This window comes from Manis pentadactyla, chromosome 9, assembly GCF_030020395.1.
Source record: "Manis pentadactyla isolate mManPen7 chromosome 9, mManPen7.hap1, whole genome shotgun sequence".
NCBI classification, from domain to species: domain Eukaryota; kingdom Metazoa; phylum Chordata; class Mammalia; order Pholidota; family Manidae; genus Manis; species Manis pentadactyla.
Window position 1 is genome coordinate 43,442,853 of NC_080027.1, and position 25,857 is coordinate 43,468,709.

The following is a 25,857-nucleotide window of genomic DNA, read 5'->3' on the forward strand; positions in this document are numbered from 1 at the left end:
GGAGGTAAACTCTCTCAGCTTTTGCTTATCTGGAAATTGTTTAATCCCTCCTTCAAATTTAAATGATAATCTCACCGGATAAAGTAGTCTTGGTTCCAGGCCCTTCTGCTTCATGGCATTAAATACATCATGCCACTACCTTCTGGCCTGTAAGGTTTCTGCTGAGAAGTCTGATGTTAGCCTGATAGGCTTTCCTTTGTATGTGACCTTATTTCTATCTCTGGCTGCTTTTACCAGTCTGTCCTTATCCTTGATCTTTCCCAGTTTAATTACTATGTGTCTTGGTGTTGTCTTCCTTGGGTCCCTTGTGTTGGGAGATCTGTAGATCTCCATGGCCTGAGAGACTATCTCCTTTCCCAGATTGGGGAAGTTTTCAGCAACTACCTCCTCAAAGATACTTTCTATCCCTTTCTCTCTCTCTCTCTTCTTCTGGTATCCCTATAATGTGAATATTGTTCTGCTTTGATTGGTCGCACAGTTCTCTCAATATTCTTTCATTCTTAGAGATCCTTTTTTCTCTCTGTGCCTCAGCTTCTTTGTATTCCTCTTCTCTAGTTTCTATTTCATTTATTGTCTCCTCCACTGTATCCAACCTGCTTTTAATAACTTCCATCGTGCTCTTCAACGATTGGATCTCCGACCTGAATTCATTCCTGAGTTCTTGGATGTCTTTCTGTACCTCCATTAGAATGTTGATGATTTTTATTTTGACCTCCCTTTCAGGAAGAGTCACAAGGTCCATATCATTTAAATCTTCTCAGAAGTTGTATTAATAATTTTACTCTGGACAAGGTTCCTTTGGTGTTTCATATTTGTATATGGCGCCCTCTAGTGTCCAGAAGCTCCATTCTGGAGCTGCTCAGCCCCTGAAGCAATGTCGGGGGTCGCAGGGGAGCGGTACTGGTGCCTGGGGGGAGGAAAAAACTGTTTCCCGCCTCGCAGCTGCTCTGCCTGTCTCCACTGCCTGAGCCAGTGGGCCGAGCACACAGGTATAACTTTTTATCCTGGAGCAGCTGGATATGGATCCCTGCTTTCCACAAGCAGCCGGAATCCCAGTCTCCTCAGGAACTCTGCCTGTATTAACTTTCCAACCCGGTAGTCATGTGAGTCTCATGAAAGCACCATGAAATGTAGGTTTGTGCTCCCAGCAGCGATCTCCAGAGCTATGTATTCAGCAGTCCCAAGCCTTCCACTCCCTCCTTGCTCCATTTCTCTTCCTTCCACCAGTGAGCTGGGGTGGGGCAAGGGCTCGGGTCCCGCTGAGCCACAGCTCTGGTACGTTACCCTGTTCACTGAGGTCTGCTCTTTTCTCCAGGTGTGTGCAGTCTGATGCTGTCCTCTTTCCTTTGTTCTCTCAGGATTAGTTGTGCCAACTATATTTTCTAATTATATCCAGTTTTAGGAGGAAGCCTCTATCTCTCCTCTCATGCCGCCATCTTAAATCCATCTCCTTGTTTTATAAATTGCATTAGGGAATGTTCCTCATTTGCCTATTCTCTTGAAGAGTTTGTGTAAAGTTGGAGCCTGTAAGTTAGAGATTCAAGTCAGTTGTTCTGTTTTTTTCTCTCTTCCCTCCTTCCCTCCATCCCTCCTTTCCTTCCTCCCTCCCTCCCTCCCTCCCTTCCTTCCTTCCTTTCTTCCTTCCTCCCTTCCTTCTTTTTTTCCTATTGTGTGTCTTTGTAGTGGTTTATAAATACGAGTATAATGTATGTAATATCTGTGGGATTACTGAGCCTTTCTTTTTCTTTCATTACTATTCTAAGTTGTGTTTTTTAGACATTTGTTCATTTCATATACATTTTAAAAATATTGGCATCAGGTTTAAAAATTTTTCTTTTACCTTATTAAAAGTGGTGTAAGATCAGTAATGACATCACCTCTTCATTCCTGACATTGATTTTTTTTTTATCCTTTTCCTTAGGTATAATTGAATATTCTTGCCATTCAAGTTTATTAGTCTTTCTGGTGAGTTAACTTTTGTGTTTTTGTCTTATTTATTGAATGATGGCTTTTTAAGTAAATTTTTGCACCTGTATGTATTTTTTCACCTATTATATTTAAAACTTTTCTTCTGAATTCTGGAGAGAGATACTTAAATAATTGTTCTCATCCTTTCTTTTATTTCCTAATATATGCATTGTATACTGAAAACTTCTCTATAAGCTTGGTTTTAGTTGTATCTCCAAATATTGGTTTGTTGGAGAAGAAATGGCAAAGAGAGCTATGTATAAGGACTTAGTGATGGAAAGGAAACATAAAATGGTGAGACTTAATTTACGGAGGATGAAGCTGCATAATAGACCCTACTAGTGGGTTATCAGAAGCATACTTATATGTACATAATTAATGTTACAATTCTTCTAATTTATCACTACTCTATCTACTATTATTTATTCAAAATTGCTTCTGCTTTTGGGGAAACTTAACAAAGGAAAAAATTAATACTGTTTACAATAATTATGCTCTTATTGCCATTATGCTCTTAAACCCAGTGAGCTACACATCACTCTAAGATGTAAATTTTTCTACAAGTTATAAAATAAGTCACAGAAATATCTTTCCTTCAGTGAAATATTTCATCCTCTTCCTCCAATTTTGAGCCTCCTTTTTTATATCTTATGTCAGAAGAACTTTGGGAGGGGAGAAAGGGTTGAAAATTTCTAGATAAAAAGTCACCAAATTTACTACCAATTCTGTCTTCTTTTGATCTTTTAAATCTTATGATCTTCATTATCTGCCCTTGAGGACTTAAGAATCTGAGTTTGTACTTCAGACCTTAGAATCCATTTCAAGTCCAGAAACCATAGATTATAATACCAGAAGTAATTCCTACATATAAAGCAGAACAAATGGAAAATGTATTATATAACATTAAGGGAGTGAGAGTTATCACAAGGCAGTCCAAATTAACAATGGAGGGACAACAGTAGACTACAAGATTTCTTAAAGATTGGCTCAAATCATAAGAATAAAGGGAAAATGTTTTTCCTCAGAGCAGAATGTATGTTACTTAAGAGGGAATCTACTAAAGCTTCCTAATTTCAGTTGATCATTCTCCTTTTTATTTTTTATTTTCCATACTTTAACTTTGCTTAACACAAAGATCATTTTATAATTTCCTATATAGACTCTCTTCCCTGTTCTTATATCACACACCCCTTGCTTCAGTTATACTAGCCATATGCAATTTCTTGGCATATCAGGCGGTGTCATATTTAATTGACTTCATAGTGTTGTGTGCTGGGCCTGGAAGGCCCTTTACATCATTATTACACATTCTTCTTAGTCCAAGTAGTCACCTCCTCTAATAATTCTTTGAGTCTCCAATAGGATTTAGATGTTTTCTTCAGTGTCCATATGGCTTCTTGAATATAATTCTGTGATAATACTTCTCATTCATTATTATTTTATTTTATGTCCCTGCCACTAGACTGACTATACAAGCTATTTGAGAGGTCAGCAATGTTTCTTATGTGATCTTGTATTACCTCCACTAGGAAAAAGCCTAAGGAAGGAAAGAAGACAGGAAGGAAGGAAGGCCATCTCTGTCTAAGTCATTGCATGGTCAGACTGGCTACTCTGTGTTTGAAAAAACAGCATGAGGAAAGCTTTATGGATTTGTGTGGTCTTTACACTATATATGATGGGGTTCAGCACTGGGGAAAATAGGAAATGGTGACTTGACATCAATGTATGGACGTATGGAGGAGCATTATAACCAAAGCAATGTATCAATACCAAAAGGACCCAGGGGATATAGAAGATGGAAAAAGCACCAGTGTAAGAAACACAGGTGCCAAAATTCTGAGAAGTCCCAGAGCTGTACCTAGCCACATTTTGAGTCTGAGGCAAAATGAAAAATGTGTACTCCCATGTACCTGTTTTAATATGTTTTTTAATAGTTAATATTTTCTGGAACAATAAACTACTTAAAATATTGCTTCTTCTCTGGGGAAGCGATGCTGAGAATGGACTTAATGAATAGCACATAGGAGAAAAATCCAGGGAATATCAATACCTGATGTTAGAATGAAAGCAACTAAGCTGCAAATGCTGTTGACCTTGGTACTTGAGCAAGAACACTTAGTCACTTCAGTGTGGTGGCATTAGGAGTGAGAAAGCACATTAAGACCATAGGAGGATAACCTCTTATGGAGCAAGAGCGAAGGCATTAGGTTGACCAGCATTTGTATAAAATTCACCACACCAACTTTGATGGTTCTAGAACTGGTTCAGATCATGGCATGTCTTAGGGAGTCGTGGATGACAACAAAGCAGTCAAAAGCCATGGCCAAAAGTGCAGACGATCCTGTGAGGGTAAATCCATGTGGGAACATCTGCACAATGCGGGCATCCAGGCTGATGATCCTGGCATTGAACTGCGGACACCTGATGTTGCGGTAAGAGAAGAAATAGTGATGCCATGTCAGTGGTGGAAGGTATAGAAAAGAAATAGAACATGGCTCATGAAGGCTGTAGTGTCTCATCACCACATACAGGATAGTCCTCTTCCTCAGAAGGGTGACCTCACAGAGGGAGGAAAAAGGGATGGAAAACCAGACTGGAAAACTTCTAGCCCTGGAACGCTGGTCAGGAAGAAAGTTGCAGAAGTGTAGTTATCAATGGATAGCATGGTGGACTGCATGAGACGGTGCTTCCCTTCAGTAAATTCCTGCAATGACACATTTCATTGAGTTAAAGCTACTCTCTGTTAGGCATTTTGATAGTTGTTTTAATTATTATATATCATGTAGTCCTTACAGCTGTTTTAGAGGTAGCTTTTATCTATCTTGATTTTGTAGAGGTAGACAGAGGTGCAGGCAGGCTAAGTTAATTCATTAAACACAAGTAAAAGCAAGTATTGCTGACTCAGAGCTTTCACTCTTCCTACTACATTGTGTCTAACACACTCTATGAGCAGCAGGGCTGAAACTAGGGTGAGTTAAGTAAGACCTTTGCTTTGGGTATGAAAATAAGAAGGGTGCTTAAAAAAACTCAGCAACCAGATAAATAACATTTTAAATGCGATATTTAAAGAATAAAAATAAATGCAAAAATCCATGATGAACAGAACACCAAAATTCTGAATAAATCCCAGAGCTGCACCTAGCCACATTTTGAGTCTGAGACAAAATGAAAAATGTGTACTCCCATGTACCTGTTTTAATGTGTTTTTCAATATTTAATATTTTCTGGAACAATAAACTACTTAAAATATTGAAAAATTTAAAAGTGATTGAATTAAATTTCAAAACTGTATTTTAAATTTAAATATTTTATTTATTCCAAAATAGAATTTATGATAACTTGCCTCAGCTAAAGTTAACGAAAGGTTATTTAGAATTCTCAGTTAGTCAAAAGAAAATTTTCAATATGGCAATTTTCTCAGTTGAAAATGGAGAAAAACGAGAAGTGGATTTTGAAAATAGTGTTGATGAGTTTGCTTCCATTAAAACTAGGGGGGCACATTTTCCCTTTTGCTTCAGGCACTAATACAGCATGGCATGGCACTGGTCTGTATTTAAAATTTTGATATTTTATTGATCATGGATTTAAAAAATAATTTTGATTTAAAACATATTGCATTAAAACATTAGTTATGAGTACTGAAGTTTTTGATCTCCCCCAAATTTGCCTTCTCCTCACTCTAGTCTTGGCCCTTAGCAATTGCTGTTCTTGATATGATTCTCCCTCCCAACATGAATGAGGCTATGAAGAATTTTCATAATGAGTTTCAGGGTCAAGTTTGAGTACTCATGTTTATTTTAAACTTCTAGAGAGTTTCTGCAGGATTTTTCTCCCCACTCACTTCCATTTCTATCTCCCTCCCTACAAAGCCTAGAAAAGCAGAAAAGAGATATTCTTCCTCTTCCAAATGTCTCCTCCACTTTTTCCCATCTCTTGATGACCCTAGTTCTCACCTTTGCATCTACACCTCTTTTCTTCGTCTCTTTAACCTGCTGTTCATAGGACCCTCTCAGAGAGAAATGCTTTCTGAGAAACTTTGTGGGGGAAAATTACAGCCCTTTCTGGCAAAAGCAAAGTACCATTAAGTGGCTTTCCCAGATGACTGATTTATCAAGAGCAGAATCCCTGGCGCCAATGGGGCCTCCTAATCTACAACAGAGAAAAGTACATGAATATCCTCAGGCACATGATACACTTGAGGAAAACCTCACTAAAGTAAATTCTTGCTCAGACATAAACCAAATCTTTCTTGTTCTGTATTAAGCCCACTGGAGGGCAAAGGAAAGGAAGCAATGTAATTGAGTATCTCATACAAGCTGGCATAGGGAAGATCTACATACACTACCTAATATTAATTTAGGATTTCATTCGTTTCATTCTGCATTAAAAGAAAGACTCATTAAACTAAGCAGAAGGAAGTAAGCCCTTAGTAAATTTTTTTTTCAATGAATTTAGGAAGGAAAAAAAAGAATGAAAAAAGACCAAAAGAAAGCATGAAAACAAGTCTTCAATATATAGAATTTTTTGGCATTTTCTGAAAGGATGACCATCATTTTTGACCAGTTACAGTGTGCTGTATTTTATGGCTTAATTTATTCATCCATTTGTAGCTGTTTCAATAAACAAATTGATTTTAATTTAATGATTATTCTGGGTACTTACCATGTAGGGCACTGTTCTCACAGTGAGGCCTGATAATGAGGTAAACAGATACATTAAATTTATTTAAACTTGCTTTGGTGCTTGGATCTCAAGGAGGAAAAGGGAAAAAATGAGAAAGGGGACCAAGCAGAGGGTGTGTATGGTTAAGACTCAGAAGATGAAAGAATCTAAGAAAAGGTTGTGGCTGGAGCCCAGGGAGGCAATGATGAGCATGGCAGGAGAGAAGCCTGGGGATAAGGAAAGCCCATGTGAAGGTTCTCATTTTATTCTCAAACAAGAGAAAGCAGCAGAGGGATTTAATCACGGAAGAGACATGCACACATCTGCAAGTTAAAAAGATTAATTGTTGCTCTTTCAATAACCAATTAGAAGACAAAAGTTTAAGCATGGAACAGGAGTGTGGGGCATCTTTTTCATCATTTTATTATAGTGCAAATGGAAGGTCAAGCTGTCTTTTTTCCCCAGATTTATTGAGAAACATTTGACATACATCACTGTATAAGTTTTAGGTGTACAACCTCATGGTTTTATTTACATAATGCTGTAAAATGATTATAATGGGTTTAGTTAATATTCATCGTTTCATGTGGACATAATAAGAAGAAAAGGAAAAAAATGTTCTGCTAAAGTTGAGAACACTTAGGATCTCTTCCACTAACAACTTCCTATACATCATACCACAGCTGAACTATATTGATTGTGTTATACATTACATCCCTAGTGTAACTCCAGGGAGGGGAAATCCCAGGGCAAATTAGCTTTGAAACCAAAATCAGTCAAAGGGACAAATAAAGTTTAAAACCCATTTATTGTTTACAAGCCATCGTCCCATGTCTCTCTCTCCACTGCTGCAGCAGAAGCGAGAGAAACCGCCCCCCAAACTCCAAGGTTGAGATAAGCCCTCCTCACCCATGTAATTACCCACTGATATGGAGATGGACTACTTCTCTCCACCCCTTGGAAACACCTGTCCATCAGTGGACACATAGGTTGCTTGCATCTCTTGGCTATGGTGAATAGTGCTGCTTGAACATGGGGGTGCAGATATCTTTTCAGAGTCTCAGATTGTTGAAGTAACTTGATTGAGGTGATACAAGAAGCAAATGGGAGAAGGGTTCAAATTGACTTATCTGGAGCTAAAGCCCAAGTTCTTTCTACTGGCCAAAGTTACTCTTCGATGCTCTCCATAAAAATAAGCCCAATTTTCTTTGATGTTTATGTTAATGAGAAGAACACATAACCTCACATTCTTTTGTTTCATATATGTTGGATTGATTTGCAAGTAGGCTGTGGAGCAATAAACTTCCATAAGGCAAGAACTATGTTTGAGTCCTAACGCATCCACACTGATTCCTTTTGGATGATCAGGAAATACATGTTTGCTTATATTTTCTCACTTCCTTGTCCCTCCTCCATTCATCAGAGAATATAGTCTCACAAGTCCTTCCTTTTAATTCCGTGTTTTCTCCAAATGTAAAGTTGAGTCTCAAGAGCAATCTTCCAAAACCAGGAAGTATCTTATTTATGTCCTGAGAGGCACATCAGGAAGGAGATAAAACAAAAGTTCATGATTCTTGGGATATCTTTAAAATTTCTTTTAAATATAAAAAAACATAAGAACATTTTGCAACTTCATGTTTGTGTTTCAATGCCATAGCTGTTTGATTTTCCTAGAATCAATGATAAGAAATGCATTGATTTAAAGATAATGAAACTATAGATAGCTTTGTACATTTCTTACTAAAATTTTATTTCTAGAAAGAGACTTCAAGAAGAGGAAAATATATGTAATTTTTAACTGTTTTGATGGAAATTTCTAAGGTCCTTTTCAACAAAATATACCAACCTATATTTCTATTAACAGGATAAAAATAATTTTCACCTCATTACTAGATGGAAGATAACATTCATTTCCTGTCATCACTAATTTGACAGGTGAAGATATTTTTTTACTATTATCTTGTTCTCATAAACATAGGTAAGCTCAATATTTATTATCAATCACAACTCTCAGGTTGCTCCTGTTCTGGGCTTCCTTAAGATTGCTCCTTTCCCTTCTGGAGAGCTGCTGACCTCCGGGCCACTGGTTCACAGAGATGACTTTGTGACGATGGTCATGGCAAACTTTCTGCATGTATGTCCCCAGGTCAGAGGGGTAGTTGGGGTGGTTGTGATGCTGTCCCCTGGGTTCAGGGGTCTTTTCCACAACATCCTTGAATAACCTGGTCTCTGATCTGTTTGGTTCTGACTCCATAGATGATGGGGTTGAGCATGGGAGGTACCAGTAGATAGAGATTAGCCAACATGACGTGTACCACTGGGGGCACATGCTGTCCAAAGCGGTGTGTGAGGAAAGTAAAGAGGGCTGGGATATAAAAAGCCAAGATGACACAACTATGGGAAGCACATGTGCCAAAAGCCTTGAGTCGAGCCTCCCCAGAAGGCAACCTCAGAACAGTTCTCAAAATCATCACATAGGATATACTGATGACAATTATATCAAAACCAACCACAGAGAAGGCCACAAGGAGCCCATATGCACGATTTACTCTAGTATCGGCACACACCAGCTTCAGCACAGCCATGTGCTCACAGTATGACTGGGGAATGACATGGTTGGGGCAGAAGGGCATCTTGGAGACCATAAAGCAGAAGGGGCTCACCCACAGAAGCCCTCTCGCCATCACAGCTGCTCCGAGCTTGCCCACTACACATGGCTTCAGGATACTAGAGTGGTGGAGTGGGAAGCAGATAGCCACATAACGGTCCAAGGCCATAGCCATGAGCACCCCAGACTCCACGGAGGAAAAGGCATGGATGAAAAACACCTGGACGAGACAGGCATGGTATTCAATCTCATGAGCATGAAACCAGAGTATAGCCAGCATTTTAGGTTGGGTGGAAGAGGAGAGGACCAGGTCAGTGATAGCCAGCATGGCCAGAAAAAGGTACATGGGCTCATGCAGGGTGTGGTCAGTTCGGATTATATGAAGGATGGTGATATTACCCACGATAGCCACAACGTACATGGCACAGAATGGAAAGGCAATCCAAAATTGGGAATTCTCAAGTCCTGGGATGCCAAGCAGGATGAAGGACACAGGATGAGAAGAGCTGTTCCCAGAAGCCAGCATCATGAGATGGTCAACTTGTTCTCCATTCATCTACTTCCTGCAGGAGATACCAGAACAATATTGTTTATAATCTTTTGGAAGGAACAATGGAATCATAGGCATTTGGGTTTAATGGTAACCTAGAATAATTTCAAATAGTGTTAGTAAATAAAATTTTGTAATGTGAAGTAATGCTATTCCGTATTATTTATTCTTAATTATATCATTCAAATTGGGGTGAGAACATACTAGGCGCAAGCATGAGTTCTTCGTAAGAATCAATCTTTGTCTTGAAAGTAGAACCGGCTAAGGGAAAACTATCTTGACAAATACTGTCATAGTAATTCTTGCCCTTCGTCCCTTGGTACCAATAACTGATTTGTTTAACCTTTCTGTTGGTCCTTTTCATCCCTCTTTTTCAGCCACTTGGGCAGATTTTCAGCGTAGGAAGCAGGCTTGGGAAACCTTTTGGCTGAAGAGCACAGCAATGTATGTAGAGATGTAGAGTTAGCTTTGACTCTAGGGCAGTTACGACGGGGATTTGGGCTGGAAGATAACTGACTGACCAGTTGTGCACCTGTAAATAAAACTATTGTCTTTAGTGTATGGCCCCTCCAGGATTAGGGAGTCCTTGAACTTGTTTCTGCAATAGTCGGCTCACAAATATTTTAGACTGTGGGTCATATAGTCTCTGTTGCAACTAGGCAGCTTAGCCATTATAGTGGGAAAGCAGCCATAGTCAATATTATATGTGTGATTGTGCTATATTCCCCAAAAAACCTTTATTTGCATAACAGGCTGCAAGCTGGATTTGGTTAGCAGGCTATAATTTTCGACCTTCTGCCCGACATGACCAATTTTCATGAAGTCATCCCTGAACAGTGCACCATTCTTAACATCTCCCAGGCACAAAATGGGAGCTTAACAAACATTTGCTGAAGAAAATAACAAATAAATACCATCATTCAGTACAGTGGACTTATTAACTGTTAACGGTACCTTAAAATGTTCTGATAGAAAGCTCTGAACGCTCCTATGGCCCTACACCCACCAGACAGTTGTGTCCATTTCTCATAGTAGAGGTCTCCTTGCTGGTCAGTGCATGACTGTTTTAACTCCACTCTCTATGGCTCAGCAGCACCTGGAAAACCAGAAGTAAGCCATCTTTTTTCCTTCACTGGGCCCTGGTGAAGGTGTGCTAAAGATTCCATCTCTCAAATCGTATAATAATCTCTTCAATTAATTATGAAAAGCATTGCTGTTTTTGCAGATATAACACTATAACTTCTTACATTTTATTGTTTCTAAACCTCACAAAACCTCTGCAAGCTTATTTTACAGTGAGAAAAATAGAGCTAAAGGTACTTGTATGATTTGCCCAATATCACATGATAAATTAGTGCCAGTGCACAACTCCACACCACTGTTCTTGGTGGAACACACCACTGCCTCCATTAGATAATGATTGGTTGAGAAGTGGCCCCTGGTTGAGAAATGAAGATTGTTGTCCTATCATGGTTACAGCAGATGTGAACAGGACTTGCCTGAGTTATAGATAGAACTATCTTTGAACCTGGAGCCCCTGACACTGCCCTGGACTGACTCTAGAATACCCTTTGGGTTGGTCTTCTGGCATCTCTGGGTTTGGGCTGCTTTATCAAGATGGCGTCTTTGTTAGCTCCTTACCAGGAGCCTTAGTGGAGAGCTCACCTGTTGTACTTACTCCTTTAGGGGTGGTGACTCTTCTCAACCTGAGGGCACAGACTCACATTGTCTGGCCCTTTCAAGAGCCAGGGTCTCTCCTTTCCTCCATCTACATCACAGACTCTGATGTTTTCAGAGACTGGAGATCCTCCCTATGTGATGCCTGTGAGCTTCCTCACTCCCTTCTTTGCCTCTGATTTTCTGCTCCCAGATGTTCTTTTTTGGGTGGACAGAGGAGGAGTGGAGCTGCCCTGAGACCCAAGTTTGTGGCTGGGGCTGGGGCCCTTGACAGGTGCCTCTTTCCTGTCTGCACTTTCACTGCTGTCCATGAATTCTCATGCCCTCACTTATCAGCAATTCCCTTGTTCTTTTTACCCTCAGACTTATGAACTCAACACATGCAAAGTTAAGGCCACAAGTCATATGAATTGGATGGGACAGAATGTTAGGCAACCCTCGGTCACTTTTGGCAGTGTGAGAGGTTTTCAGTTATCATTCTGAGGGAAAGCACAGGGCGTCAGCTTGCTGGTGGATTGAGGGATGGAAATGTGCCTTCCTTAAAGGGTAGGGATAGGCAGGTGGTATAATTTCCCTTCTTGCTCACCTTTCCTTCCCCCTTTCCTTGGTTTAAATATGTCTGCACCCCCACCCACCACAGTGAGAACTCCTGTGAGCACAGGACATAGGAAAGCAAAGTTAGGTCACCTTTTATAAGCATTATGAGTGGGGCGATCCCACACCGAACTTCAGATTCAGTTTTTCTATATCCTAAAATACAGTCTAACTTGTGAGAACTCAGTGTAGCTTTTGGTTCAGGAAATATGTTCACAAGAACTATGTTTTCACAGTTCTGGAGCTCAGCTTTCATCTGTGAGTAGGGGTTTGAGTCAGTGATTGGTACCACTGGCTCTGCGGGTGCTCACTTAGTCCAGTCGTGATGTGAAAATAGTTTGTCCATCAGTTCAACCATGTTGCTCAAGGCTGAAGGGAGAAAAGATACAATGGGCTTTGATCTTGCTATGGAAAAGCTTCAGGGAAATGTAGACTGTGTTCTCACTTGGGGGTATCTAAACTAAAGTGTAGCAAGTAATGCTGGAGTTTGTGGGGGGTTCAGATCCAGCATCCTTTATGGCAGGATTGTGTATGGAGGCTGTGTTCTTACTTCTCTAGAGTTTCTCTGAATTGCACCGTGAATCTTCTGTCCATCTCAGAAGGAAACTCAGTCATCATGAAGTTCTGGACCTGGACCCCCCATGAGTCAGGCCACCCCGCAGTGTGTTGCCTTGCCTTTCCTCTTCTTGGAGCCCCTGTGAGTCCTACTGCTCTCTGGGAAGGGCAGAGATGACTGGGGGACAGGGAACCACTCACCCTGAGCTCTGCTTTATCTTGAACCATACGCAGCTGTATCTGGCTCCTGGGATTCTTTTAGCAGAGACTATAGATTAGGGCCTATTTAAAGACTTATTCAAATTGACATTCCCTTCTCCTGGTTATTAATTATCCCCCTCCTTCTGAGCTCCACTGCCTCATATTCTGAATGGTCTCCTCTGAGACTGGAAGCTAAATCTGGAAGTGTTAACCTGTTAACTTTCCTCTCTCCTCTGGATACACAAATGCTAAAGCCAGGGATTTGAATGTTTGTGCAAGAATGTGTGTTGTTGAGATTATATGGTTGTGAGCTTATCCATATGCATGTATATTCTGTTGGTCAGAATTTATTTGTAATTGAAGGGATATTTTATGCCATAGGAAAGTGTGTCTATGTCATGTACCTGAACATACGTATCTGAGAGATATTTTAATAAATATGTGTGTAAGACACTGGATATGCATGTGAATTTATGTATAATGGTGTGTGTAAGTGCCAATATAAGTAAGAATTTTCATTAAGTATCCATATTTAATGTGATAGTACTTGCTATGGGTACAAGGCCATGGGATAAGCATGCTTTGTGGAGCTGTTTGCTAGCTCCTGATCTCATCATGTGAGATTACATTTCAGCGCGTATACATACATAAAATGTGTATATGAAAGCTGTGTGGGTTTGATGAGGGTTCTGACAATCCATTTGTGCTTTAATATGTACCAAGGTCGATATGGTTTGGAGGCACTCCCACTTCTAAGTAGTCTGGACAAGGAAAAGGGCTCCAGGATTGGAGTCTTGTCATAGTTTTTTAAAAACCGTTGTTAGGCTGGAAGGTCCTCCTCCTCAGCCTGACAGCTAAAACCAATGCAGAGTTTCCGCTCTCAGTCCTCATGTAAAGGCCCTACTAGAATTCTCTAATTCATTTTTCCTCAGTATTTCCTGATGTGCGAGATGTCAAGTGAAGATTTGAGAGAAAAGCATTTAAATAGAGAAAGTAAAGATTGACTTGCAAAGAGTGCAGAGCAGTCAGACTTCAGAGGCTGTTCCTCACAAATCCAAAACCCAACATCCATTTACAGGGAACAAATCACATACAAAGAGTCACGAAGCTTATCAGGTCTACATTAATCTGCTTATGGTGGATTGTGATCATCATATTCACAAAGCTCATGGTTAATTTTAAGATATAAGCATAACAAAAATCAGGGAGTTATATTTACAGGAAATATTCAAGTTTTTAAATTAAGGTATCATTGAATCAAGGTTTTATTATTTGGGGATGAGGCTGATATTATAGTTTTGGATTCATCTCAGGTTTCAAATTGATTTTCTGTGTCTCCTTCTAACTGTGGTAGATGAAACACTCAGTATGATCAAAGTAGAAGAGAGTGTCAGGTTCTTCTTTCTCTTCTTCATTTTACTTTTCCTGAGAAAATCTTTTCTCCAAACAAAATGTGACATCTAGGGACAGGACCAAAGTTTCTTCATCTGTGGAATCTTCCACAGCCTCAAATGACTTGGTGGCTCCAAGTAGATGTGACACCCAGGCTCTTGTGAAATCTGCTTGTTAGGACAGCCACAATGTTTTTTGAGTTTGGTCAGGCATGGCTTGCTGAAATGAGTGTATAATGGAAAGATCAGTCTTTTCCTGTTGGATCTTTTTAAAGGCCCTTCATGATTTGTGTTTTTCACAAGCTAAGCTGTCTGCAGGATGCATTGAGGACTTGTTTACCTGGCTCACAGCCCTGCTCTGAACCCTAGTCTCTATGTACAAAGGTTTCAGGGCAGTATGGGGAACCCAGTTAAGGTTGGTTACTGTAAAACTTCTAGCCACACCAATCTGTGAGTTTTGTTTCTTAGTATTGCAAAGGCCGAGACAGAGAATAAAATTTGGAAGGAAAGTTCTGATGGAAGAAAATGTTGAGGATATTGACATGAGCCTCCTGGGCCACCTCAATATAGCTGTGTACAGGTCCACAGCCTCATAGTTCTTAGATCCTCACTTCGGTTGATCTTTATCTCCACTGTACTTTAATCAATCACATATGGACATGGTCGGGACTTTGTAACAGCTCAAAGCTATTCTATCTCTGAATTCTTGAGCATCTCACTCCTAGTACATCATCTTATCTTTCTCATGCTTTTACTCATTCCATGTTTTCTACATCATCAGTTCCTCTAACATTGTATATTTTTTCTTTCACTCTTCCATAGAAGTTCTTTGCTATAAAATCTAGTCCTCATAGTTCATCATTTCAACCATATTCATATGAATAACCTCAATACCTACTTACTGATCATAGCTACCATTGAAAACATCGAAATATCATTATGTCCTGCTGCCCCAGTGCCACTGAGCAGCTGAGAGAAACAATATCACCCATGGTCAGATTGGTGCCATTGCAGGTTCGTGGTTACCTGGGCCTTCAGAACAACCCAAACTAGTGTTGTATTTCTCTCTCTTTAATTGTACAGGGCCATGATGTTAGACAACTTTGATAATGGATCTCTCTAGCTAAGTGTATTGTGCAAATTCTTCCCCCTAAGTTATAGAAACTTTTTTGTTACTTTTTGTATCTGGTCCAGTAGAAGAATTTACAACCATGAAGCTGAAGACTAAACTTCGTTTTACTTGACCTGTCAAAGTGTAATCCCAGAGGGCTTTTCCCACCTCATTTCTTCTTACTCACCTAAGCATGGTGTTCTCAGCAGCATCCAGGGCTCATTAGTACATTCAATTAAGGAGATCACATCTATCTTGTTAGAGGGGAAATATCAAGGTCTATGTTGTGCCTTCTTTAGTCTTCAGAACCTTGTTGATGTCAGCATTGTAGCAAAGGTCCTAGACACTGTAAAAAGCCAAGAAAATGTTTGTGCACTGATTGGACAATTGGTATGGGTCAAATTGTGTTCTCCCCTAATTCTTATGTTGTAGTTCTAGCCCCCAGTATCTCAGAATATGACCTCATTTTGAAATATGGTCATTGAGATATAATTAGTTAAGATGAAGTTATACTGGAGTAGAGTGGGCCATAATCCAACATGACTGGTGTATTTGTAAAAAAGGGGAAATTTGGACAGAGACATGTCCAGAAGGAGAATACCATGTGGACACGAAGGTGGAGATCAGGATGAATTGTCTACAAGCTGGTTTCCAGTCAGCCACCACAAGCTAGGAGAGAGGCGTGTAATAGATTCTCCTCATAGTCAAGAGGAGAAACCAACCCCAGTGATACCTTCCTCTTGGACTAATAAGCTCCAGAATTATAGTAAGTTTCTGGTGTTTAAGCTACTCAGCCCATGGTAACCCTAGAAAACTAATACTACAATAAATACATTTCTATTCATTTTTCTAAATCTTCACCTATAAATAATTGTACCTCACATGAGTCAGTGGATTTTTAAATAGTTTTAATGAAATTGTTTATCTAGATGTGAACCCTGTAGTGTCCAATGTATCCTATGGGTGGCCTTGTATTTATGTAAGGATTTATCAAAAGTGATAAACCAGAAATAACTCCAAACCCACTTAAGTGATTTTCAACAGATAAATCAATGCAATTCAGTGACAGAAAAATGTCTTTATGGTGCTAGAACCTATTATATCTCTATGAAAAGCACCATGAAACTCAATTCCTGCCTCACTGCAAGACACCCTTGATACCATTTAAATGTGAAAACGCAAACATAGATGGAGAAAATATTCACAATGAATATATCTAGCAAATGAAGTCCCACAATCAATTAAAGAGCACATCTGCAAGCTAAAAAGAGCATTATTGTTCTTTCAATAACCAATTAGAAGGCAGAAGATTGAGCATGGGCAGGTATATGGGGCACCTTTTCATCATTTTGTTACAGTGCAAATGGAAACTCAGAATTTCTTTCTTCCCACTTTTATTGAGAAATATTTTGCATACATCATTGCATAACTTTAAGGTGTACAGCATGATGGTTTGATTTAGGTTTATTGTGAATGATTGCCACAGTATTTTAGTTATCATTCATCATCTCATATGGACATAACAAAAAGAAAAGAAAATCTTTCCTTGTGATAAGAACACTTAGGATTCACTCTCTTAGCAACTTCCCTCTACATCATCGAGCAGTGTGAACTACATTCATCATGCTATACATTATGGCCCTAGGACTTAATTATCTTACAAATAGATATTTTTACCTTTAACTACATTCCTCCAATTCACCCTCCTCATAGCCCCAGCCTCCCTTTGGTAGCCTCAAATTGGATCTCTTTTTCTGAGTTTGGCTTTCTTTTAGGGGGGGTATTCCACATATAAGTGAGATTATATAGTATTTTTCTTTCTGAGACTGACTTATTTCACTTAGCATAATGTCTTCCAGGTCCATCCATGTTGTTACAAATGGTGGAATTTCCTTCTTTTTCACAGCTGAATAATATTTCATTGACCACAATTTCTTTTTCACTCATCCATCAATGGACACTTAGGTTGCTTCCATTGTCTTGCTATTGTAAATTGTGCTGCTATGAGCATGGGAGTGTAGATATATTTTCAGAAGCTCAGATTGTTTAAGTACCTTAACATCTAGCAAATGGGGGAGGAAGCATTTAATTGGCTTATCTGAAACTGAAGGTCAAGCTCTTTCTGCTGGTCAAAGTTACTTTTGGGTTCTCTCTGTAACAATAAGCCCAATTTTCTTTGATTTCTATGTAATGAGAAGAGCATGTAATCTCACCTTCTTTTGTTTCACATATGCTGGATTGATTTTCAAGTAGTCTGTGGAGAAATAAGCTTCCATAAGGCAGGAGCCCTTTTTTGGTCACACTGCCTGCAAGCTGGATTCCTTGTTGGTGATCAGTAAATACATGTTCACTTATATTTTCTCTCTCCTTTGTCCCTCTGCCATTCATCACAGGATATAGTCTTACAAGTTCTTCCTTTGATTCCATGTTTTCCCCAAATGTAAAGCTGAGCCTTGAGAGCATTCTTGCAATGCCAGGAAGAAACTTATGTTAAGAGAAGCACATGAGAAGGGGGATAAAGTAAAAGTGTAAAATTCTTAGAGATATGTTTAAAATTTGTTATAAATATAAAATATATGACCATTTTTCTACTTATGTTTATGTTTATTTTAATATAGGTACTTGATTTTAAATGCAGTCAATTATAGAAACACATTGATTTAATAATGTTTTAGAAAAATAAAAATAGTGCAATGGTTATATATATATTGACTGTGAAATACCTTCTTAATTTATATACTTTAAGTGAAAAACAGATGTGTTAGAATATTAGAAATTTGGACACTATTATTTGATTGCGAGTGAAGAAATGCTCATTTTTATGAATTTTATAGTAACTGCCTTAACACTGGCAGTATAGAACATGTTTAGTAGAATGCAGTCATTAGCAATCCTGACTGCATGTAGCATCAGCTGGGAAGCTTGTAACATTATACTGTGCTCACCTCAGACCGATTTAATTAGCCTGGGACTATTGGGCTTGAGTTCCATTTGATCGTGAAGCAGAGTAAGGATTGAGAATTACTCTTAAATGTAAGAGTACTAGGGTTGGGATTCTAGGGATATCTCAACCTGATTTTTCCAATAGGTACCTACAATTGTTGGAAAATTTGATAACCTCTCTGGATAACTGTTTCCTCAGACATAAAATGAAGGTAGGGAATAGTAATTGTATTTACTGAGTACCTGTGAGATTTAATTATCTGATTGACTTAGAGAGTTAGGAGATTTAATTATCTCTTTGATTCCCATAGCTGCCTGCATGTAAACAGAAATATGTTCACTTCATATGTTAAGGAATTAAGAATCAAAAAGTCAAGGATCCTGTTAAATTTTATATGGTAGTGAGTATCAGAGGTAAAATTCAAACACAGATTTGGCTAAAGATTCTAAGGTTTTTGCCCAGGTTGCAAATTTTATGACCAGGTCATTTCTGATGACTTACTAATGTAGATGGTGAAATAAAGAGCTTGTCCTTAAATATTTAAGTAAGCCTTTTATTTTGTGTGTAACATACATTACAGTGCACAACTCATAATTGTACAGCTTGGATTTTCACATTTGAACATACTGATGTAACTTACTCAGTTAAAGAAATAGGAAATTACTAGCATCCCAGAAGCCACCTTTCCAGATCTTTCAATCATTCTTCCTCTCCCCTCAAAAGTAATCACTGTCCTGACCTCTATCAAAATAGATTCATTTTACCTGCTTTTGAACTTTAAATGAGTGGAGTAGGGCTGCATATAAATATACTCTTTAATGTCTGTCTTGCTTTTTGTTTTTTGTTTGTCTTTTTTTGCTTTACATTATGTTTATGAGAATCATCCACATAGTTATGTGTTATTGTAGTTCTTTCATTTTCATTGCTGTATGAAATTCCATCCAATGGCTGTACCTCATCTCATTTAATTTATCCATTCAATTGTTAGTGGACATTTGTTGTTTTTCTCAGTTTTGTTTTCTGCAAATAATTTTTCTATGAACACCATGCTTCCTGGCCTTTATAAAACATATGCATGCATTTCCAGTATCTAAAGCATGAGATTGGAATTATTGGATCACTGGGTATTCGTATGTCCAACTTTGGTATATATGGTCAAGAATATTTCCAGAACAGTTGTAGCCATTTGCACTCCCATTTAACAGGGCTTGACAGTTCGAGTTAATTCACATCTTTCTCTATGGATGGGATTTCTGGTACCTCATGGATGTTTAATGTTCATTTTTGTGACTATCAAGTGGAACAATTTTTGATATATTCTATCTTGTTTGGATACCTCCTTTATAAAATGCCTTTCAAGGTTTTGTTTTTTTAAAGAAATTTAACTTCATAGAAGAAATATTTGCAACCAATCCAAATTACACAATCAGAATGGTGACGAAAACAAAGAGGTGGTTATAATTGTAACTTATTCCCACAGCAGAAGGTTACTTGTTTCAGCGGTCATAGACCAAAGCCTGACCTTTCCAAGGGTTCTTCCTATTTTCTCTGGAGCTGTGTTTTTTTGCCTCCTCCTCATTCATTCAAAGGTTTCTTTGCCATATGGCTATCTAATAGATCAGGCAGCAGTTATTGAAGTAAACGTTCTTTTGCCATTGCTGTGAAATCACTTTAGTTTATATCAAATGAGTGTATGTGGGTTTGTTTCTAAATTTTCTGTTGTTTCCTATTTGTCTGTTCTTCTCTTCTTGCACTGATGCTGTATTGTCTTTATAACATGCTTTTTGATGCCTGCTAATTTTAGCCCTTCAATTTTATTCTTCTGTAACAGTGCCTTGGCAACTCTATATCCTTCACCTTTCCATATACATTTTAGAATAACTCACACAGGAAAAATTCTAGGAGCTCATTGGAATTGAACAGTACTGACACATATTTAGTGAAGAAATGCTTGTTTAAGTTGAGTATGAAATACCATCATACTGATGACACCATGTATGGTTCTGTATAGAGTAGATGATACTGATGAGGCATTCCCCATTTGAAATCTAGAATTGAGGCCTGAGAGCGTAGTGTGGCTGTGAGAAATGTTTAAAAATCAAGAGGAACTGACCTTCCAGGGGCTGCTTTTATTAAGTTCTGTCTCGCCTGTCTTAGGCGCTGTGTCACAATAGAGATGCATCTTGAGGAGAGACGCATTGTGGTAACTGCCCATCTTACAGATGGGAAGTTGAGTCCCTCACTCAAAGTGCTCACTTGATAGTTATTGGAAATGACTCAGACAAGCTTGAGTTTAGTTGCAAATTCCATATCCTAGAGTCACTGGTTCTTAAAGTTAACATGAAGTCAGTCATCTATTTTCCCTGATTTAGAACACTTCAGTATGCTTTCTAATTATGATAGAGCTGAATGGGTTAAGTAAGTAGCTTTTATATAATTTTATATAGAGCTAGAATTATAAGTATTCAATGTGCTCCTTTTGGTCATCTCATACTAATTAGATGTTGAGATTACCAGCATCTCTTGTTCTCCACCCTATTCCCATCCTCTTTTAGAATGTTTGGTACAGAATAATTGCTTAATAGATATTTCTCTATTAGAAATTTTAAATGTTCAAATATTTGATATTTGTTAATGAAAAGAAGTGAGGGAGGTACACATTATTATTTATATAACAGATTGTTTGACCAACACATCCTTCAAAATTTCCATGGGAATGAGAGGAGCCCTTTCTTAGGACTGAGAAGTCTGGTGGTATCCAATATCCAAGGAATGAGGCAAAAATGGACCCACAAGTTCCACCTCACTGTCAGTATTATAATTGTTGGGACAATGGTGTTAGACTCTTTTAAAAATTCAATCATTCATGTAACTAGTTCTTTTGTACCGAGCTAGGTTTGGAGATAGAATAGTGAACGACTATGCTCTACTTTTATGGAAGTTATATTCAAGTCAGATGAACAGATGGTAAATAAGTAATTAAAATAATTACAATAAATATTGTGCTAAGATAGGGAGGAAATAAAATATTTGTGTTGAAAGAAAATTACTGGAGACAGGATGTAGTTGGGATGCACAGGTTAAGAAACATCTTGTCAATAAGGTGGTATTAGTGGAGATACGAAGGATGATGAGTGGAAGCTAGAATGTCCTAGAAAAGAACAATTGTGGGAAATGGAAAACTAGGAGCAAAGCCCTAAGACAGGTAAGAGGTGGATGTTTTTGGAAGTAAAGAAGACTAGAAGGGCTGAAGCAAAGGTAACAACATACCAACTGAGGCATTTCAAAAAATAGATAATTCTACTCAGAAATAATAGGAAATGAACTACTCATACATGCAACAGTATGAAAGACTCTATACTGAGCAAAATCCCCCAGACTCGAAATAATGTATCATTTATTCTTTTATTTCTATAAAGTTCTAGTGAGAGAAAAGATAATCTATAGTTAAAGAAATTAGATCAGGGGCTGCCTGGTTGGGCTGGAGAGGGTCATTGACTAGGGAGTCATAGGAGAAATGTTTCCGAAGTGATGGCAATGTTCTATATCTTAACTGGGCTGGTAGCTGCATAGGCATTTTCATTTGTCAGCACTCATCAAACTGGGAATTAAAATATTTGCATTTTATTGGCACAAATTATACATCAAGAAAGCTAATTTTAAAAAGAAAAAGAGAGAGACTTAAAATAATTCATTGATTTGCTGATAAGAGAATCATGGTTCTTTACAACTCTAAAGTTCCTTCAGAATACCCATTCATTTCTGGGGACACTTATAGGCTCCAATAGCTGTTTCTCCTGAGGGAAGTAAACATCTTCCTGATTCCTCTCAAAGTACTTTCATCTGTTGCTGGTTTTAGTTACATAATAGCCTGAGTTCTAGAAACTTCTTCACTATTGGCTTTGACAGGAGAGTGGTGAATGATGATAAAAATACAAATGCAGACTGTGATGGATATGTTTATTGCCTTGCATACACCTATTGTATCATAGGTGTATGCAATGTTCAACTCATCAAAATGTATACAAGAAATATGTGCAACTTTTTATATGTTAAGAACACCTCAATAAAATTGAAAAAAAAATGAAATTTTCTAAAATACTTTGAAGTTTTAGCTGAAAAGGAAATTGAATATTAACTAACATTATTAAAATTCTCATTACCTTTACTGTACATTATGGTTACCTTCAGAAGAGAATCTCCTTAAATCTTTTCTAAAACTTCTTCCTTCTGAAATTCATTGCATCAGGGAATCAAATTTTGCAAAGAGAGACCAACACTCAGCATATTTAATCCTCTTTGTTAGCAATATCCAGAAGTCATGAATCTGGCGGCAATTTATTTCTAGATTTTGAAGCTCTTCTGGAACTTCTGAACTCTACTCTAAAATCCCTCATTCTCTTAGATTGTCAACTCCACTCCCATAAGCTTTGACATTAAATTAACTTCCCTGTACACTTTGTTGTTCTTTGACTTACTCTTTTGTTACACTATAAATAAACTTCCTCAACTGAGGATAATTTAAAAAGCATACATAGAGGTGCACAAAGAAAACACAAAGCCACAATCTCACCACTCTGAGCAGCTACTAGTATCATTTGGAAATATTTACTGAATCTTTTTCTATGCATATGTATTGATTTTTAAAAGTGGCATCAGCTTATGGGCATTTTTTTGCTTTCTTTCTAATAATAAATCTTGATACTCTTTAAATCCTTAGATACTCTTTGCAAATATAGTGGTTAAATGATACATGATATTCAATTATTCATTGCTTCATGGGTTTCTTATACATCAAAATTTGTTTATGTGAATAATGAATGTATACATGTCCTTGCATTTTTTAAAAAAGAGTTCTATTTCTATAAAAAGATTCCAATTTGAAGAAAATATATATACCTTGTAACTGTTTGGAAGGAAAATACTCAACTCTTTCTCAACAAAATAGAGCAACCAACAGAATAAAAATAATTTCCACCTCGTTACTAGGTGTAAGATGACATCCACTTCCTATCATCACTAATTTGAAAGGTTAAGATATTTTCTTACTGTTTTCTTCTTCTGATGAACATAGGTAAGCTCAACATTTATTATCAATCACAACTCTCAGGTTGCTCCTGTTCTGGGCTTCCTTAAGATTGCTCCTTTCTCTTCTGGAGAGCTGCTGACCTCCGGGCCACTGGTTCACAGAGATGACTTTGTGACGATGGTCATGGCAAACTTTCTACATGTATGTCCCCAGGTCAGAGGGGTAGTTGGGGTGGTTGTGATGCTGTCCCCTGGGTCCAGGGGTCTTTTCCACAACATCCTTGAATAACCTGGTCTCTGATATGTTTGGTTCTGACTCCATAGATGATGGGGTTGAGCATGGGAGGTACCAGTAGATAGAGATTAGCCAACATGACATGTACCACTGGGGGCACATGCTGTCCAAAGCGGTGTGTGAGGAAAGTAAAGAGGGCTGGGATGTAAAGAGCCAAGATGACACAGATATGGGAAGCACATGTGCCAAAAGTCTTGAGTCGAGCCTCCCCAGAAGGCAACCTCAGAACAGTTCTCAAAATCATCACATAGGATATACTGATGACAATTATATCAAAACCAACCACAGAGAAGGCCACAAGGAGCCCATATGCACGATTTACTCTAGTATCGGCACACACCAGCTTCAGCACAGCCATGTGCTCACAGTATGACTGGGGAATGACATGGTTGGGGCAGAAGGGCATCTTGGAGACCATAAAGCAGAAGGGACTCACCCACAGAAGCCCTCTCGCCATCACAGCTGCTCCGAGCTTGCCCACTACACATGGCTTCAGGATACTAGAGTGGTGGAGTGGGAAGCAGATAGCCACGTAACGGTCCAAGGCCATAGCCATGAGCACCCCAGACTCCACGGAGGAAAAGGCATGGATGAAAAACACCTGGACGAGACAGGCATGGTATTCAATCTCATGAGCATGAAACCAGAGTATAGCCAGCATTTTAGGTTGGGTGGAAGAGGAGAGGACCAGGTCAGTGATAGCCAGCATGGCCAGAAAAAGGTACATGGGCTCATGCAGGGTGTGGTCAGTTCGGATTATATGAAGGATGGTGATATTACCCACGATAGCCACAACGTACATGGCACAGAATGGAAAGGCAATCCAAAATTGGGAATTCTCAAGTCCTGGGATGCCAAGCAGGATGAAGGACACAGGATGAGAAGAGCTGTTCCCAGAAGCCAGCATCATGAGATGGTCAACTTGTTCTCCATTCATCTACTTCCTGCAGGAGATACCAGAACAATATTGTTTATAATCTTTTGGAAGGAACAATGGAATCATAGGCATTTGGGTTTAATGGTAACCTAGAATAATTTCAAATAGTGTTAGTAAATAAAATTTTGTAATGTGAAGTAATGCTATTCCGTATTATTTATTTTTAATTATATCATTCAAATTGGGGTGAGAACATACTAGGCGCAAGCATGAGTTCTTCGTAAGAATCAATCTTTGTCTTGAAAGTAGAACCGGCTAACGAAAACTATCTTGACAAATACTGTCATAGTAATTCTTGCCCTTCGTCCCTTGGTACCAATAACTGATTTGTTTAACCTTTCTGTTGGTCCTTTTCATCCCTCTTTTTCAGCCACTTGGGCAGATTTTCAGCGTAGGAAGCAGGCTTGGGAAACCTTTTGGCTGAAGAGCACAGCAATGTATGTAGAGATGTAGAGTTAGCTTTGACTCTAGGGCAGTTACGACGGGGATTTGGGCTGGAAGATAACTGACTGACCAGTTGTGCACCTGTAAATAAAACTATTGTCTTTAGTGTATGGCCCCTCCAGGATTAGGGAGTCCTTGAACTTGTTTCTGCAATAGTCGGCTCACAAATATTTTAGACTGTGGGCCATATAGTCTCTGTTGCAACTAGGCAGCTTAGCCATTATAGTGGGAAAGCAGCCATAGTCAAGATTTGAATGTTTGACTGTGGCTATATTCCCCCCAAAAAAGATTATTTGCAAAACAGGCTGAAAGCTGGATTTGGTCAGCAGGCTATAGTTCTTGACCTTCTGCCCGACATGACCAATTTTCATGAAGTCATCCCTGAATAGTGCACCATTCCTGGCATCTGTGTGCTAGGCACAGAATGGGAGCTTAATAAACATGTGCTGAAGCAAATAACAAATAAATACCATTATTCAGTAAAGTGGCTTTATTAACTGTTATCCATATCTTAAAATGTTCTGATAGAGTGCTCTGAACGCTCCTATGGCCCTGCACCCACCAGACAGTCGTGTCTGTTTCTCATAGTAGAGGTCTCCTTGCTGGTCAGTGAATGACTATGTGAACTCCACTCTCTACCCATAACTTGTATTACATGGGTTGATCCTATATCTGAACCCACTGGTGACCACTACCTACTTCAGGGTCAGTGACAAAAAAGCTTACCTGATTCTTAAGGAACAGCTTTTCACTATTTAATCTCAGTTGATCTGAGCCTTTGTTTGAAAGCTTTAGTTCTTACATCTTCCATAACAGATCCAACTGGGCAGGAAGAGTATCTTTTCCAGTCCTCTGGGGACTAAGACATGTTTCACTCTAATGGTCCTAAAGG

At 38.7% G+C, this 25,857-nt stretch overlaps 2 protein-coding genes and 1 pseudogene across 2 annotated transcripts; all 3 read right to left on the minus strand.

The window, feature by feature from the left end:
* Positions 1-3,549: 3,549 nt before the first annotated feature.
* LOC130685028 (olfactory receptor 51F1-like) lies at positions 3,550-4,633 on the minus strand (annotated as a pseudogene).
* A 4,186-nt stretch (positions 4,634-8,819) lies between these two features.
* On the minus strand, positions 8,820-9,773 carry LOC118912159 (olfactory receptor 52R1). Its single transcript, XM_036884957.2, has one exon. It carries the CDS (start codon positions 9,765-9,767, stop codon positions 8,820-8,822), a length of 948 nt encoding a protein of 315 aa, XP_036740852.2. The 5' UTR covers positions 9,768-9,773.
* Positions 9,774-20,133: 10,360 nt separating this feature from the next.
* On the minus strand, positions 20,134-24,494 carry LOC130685029 (olfactory receptor 52R1-like). Its single transcript, XM_057508197.1, has 2 exons — positions 23,580-24,494; positions 20,134-20,166 (listed from the first exon to the last, which is right to left on the minus strand). The coding sequence occupies exons 1-2, from the start codon at positions 24,492-24,494 to the stop codon at positions 20,134-20,136; spliced, it is 948 nt and encodes a 315-aa protein (XP_057364180.1).
* Between the last annotated feature and the right edge of the window lie 1,363 nt (positions 24,495-25,857).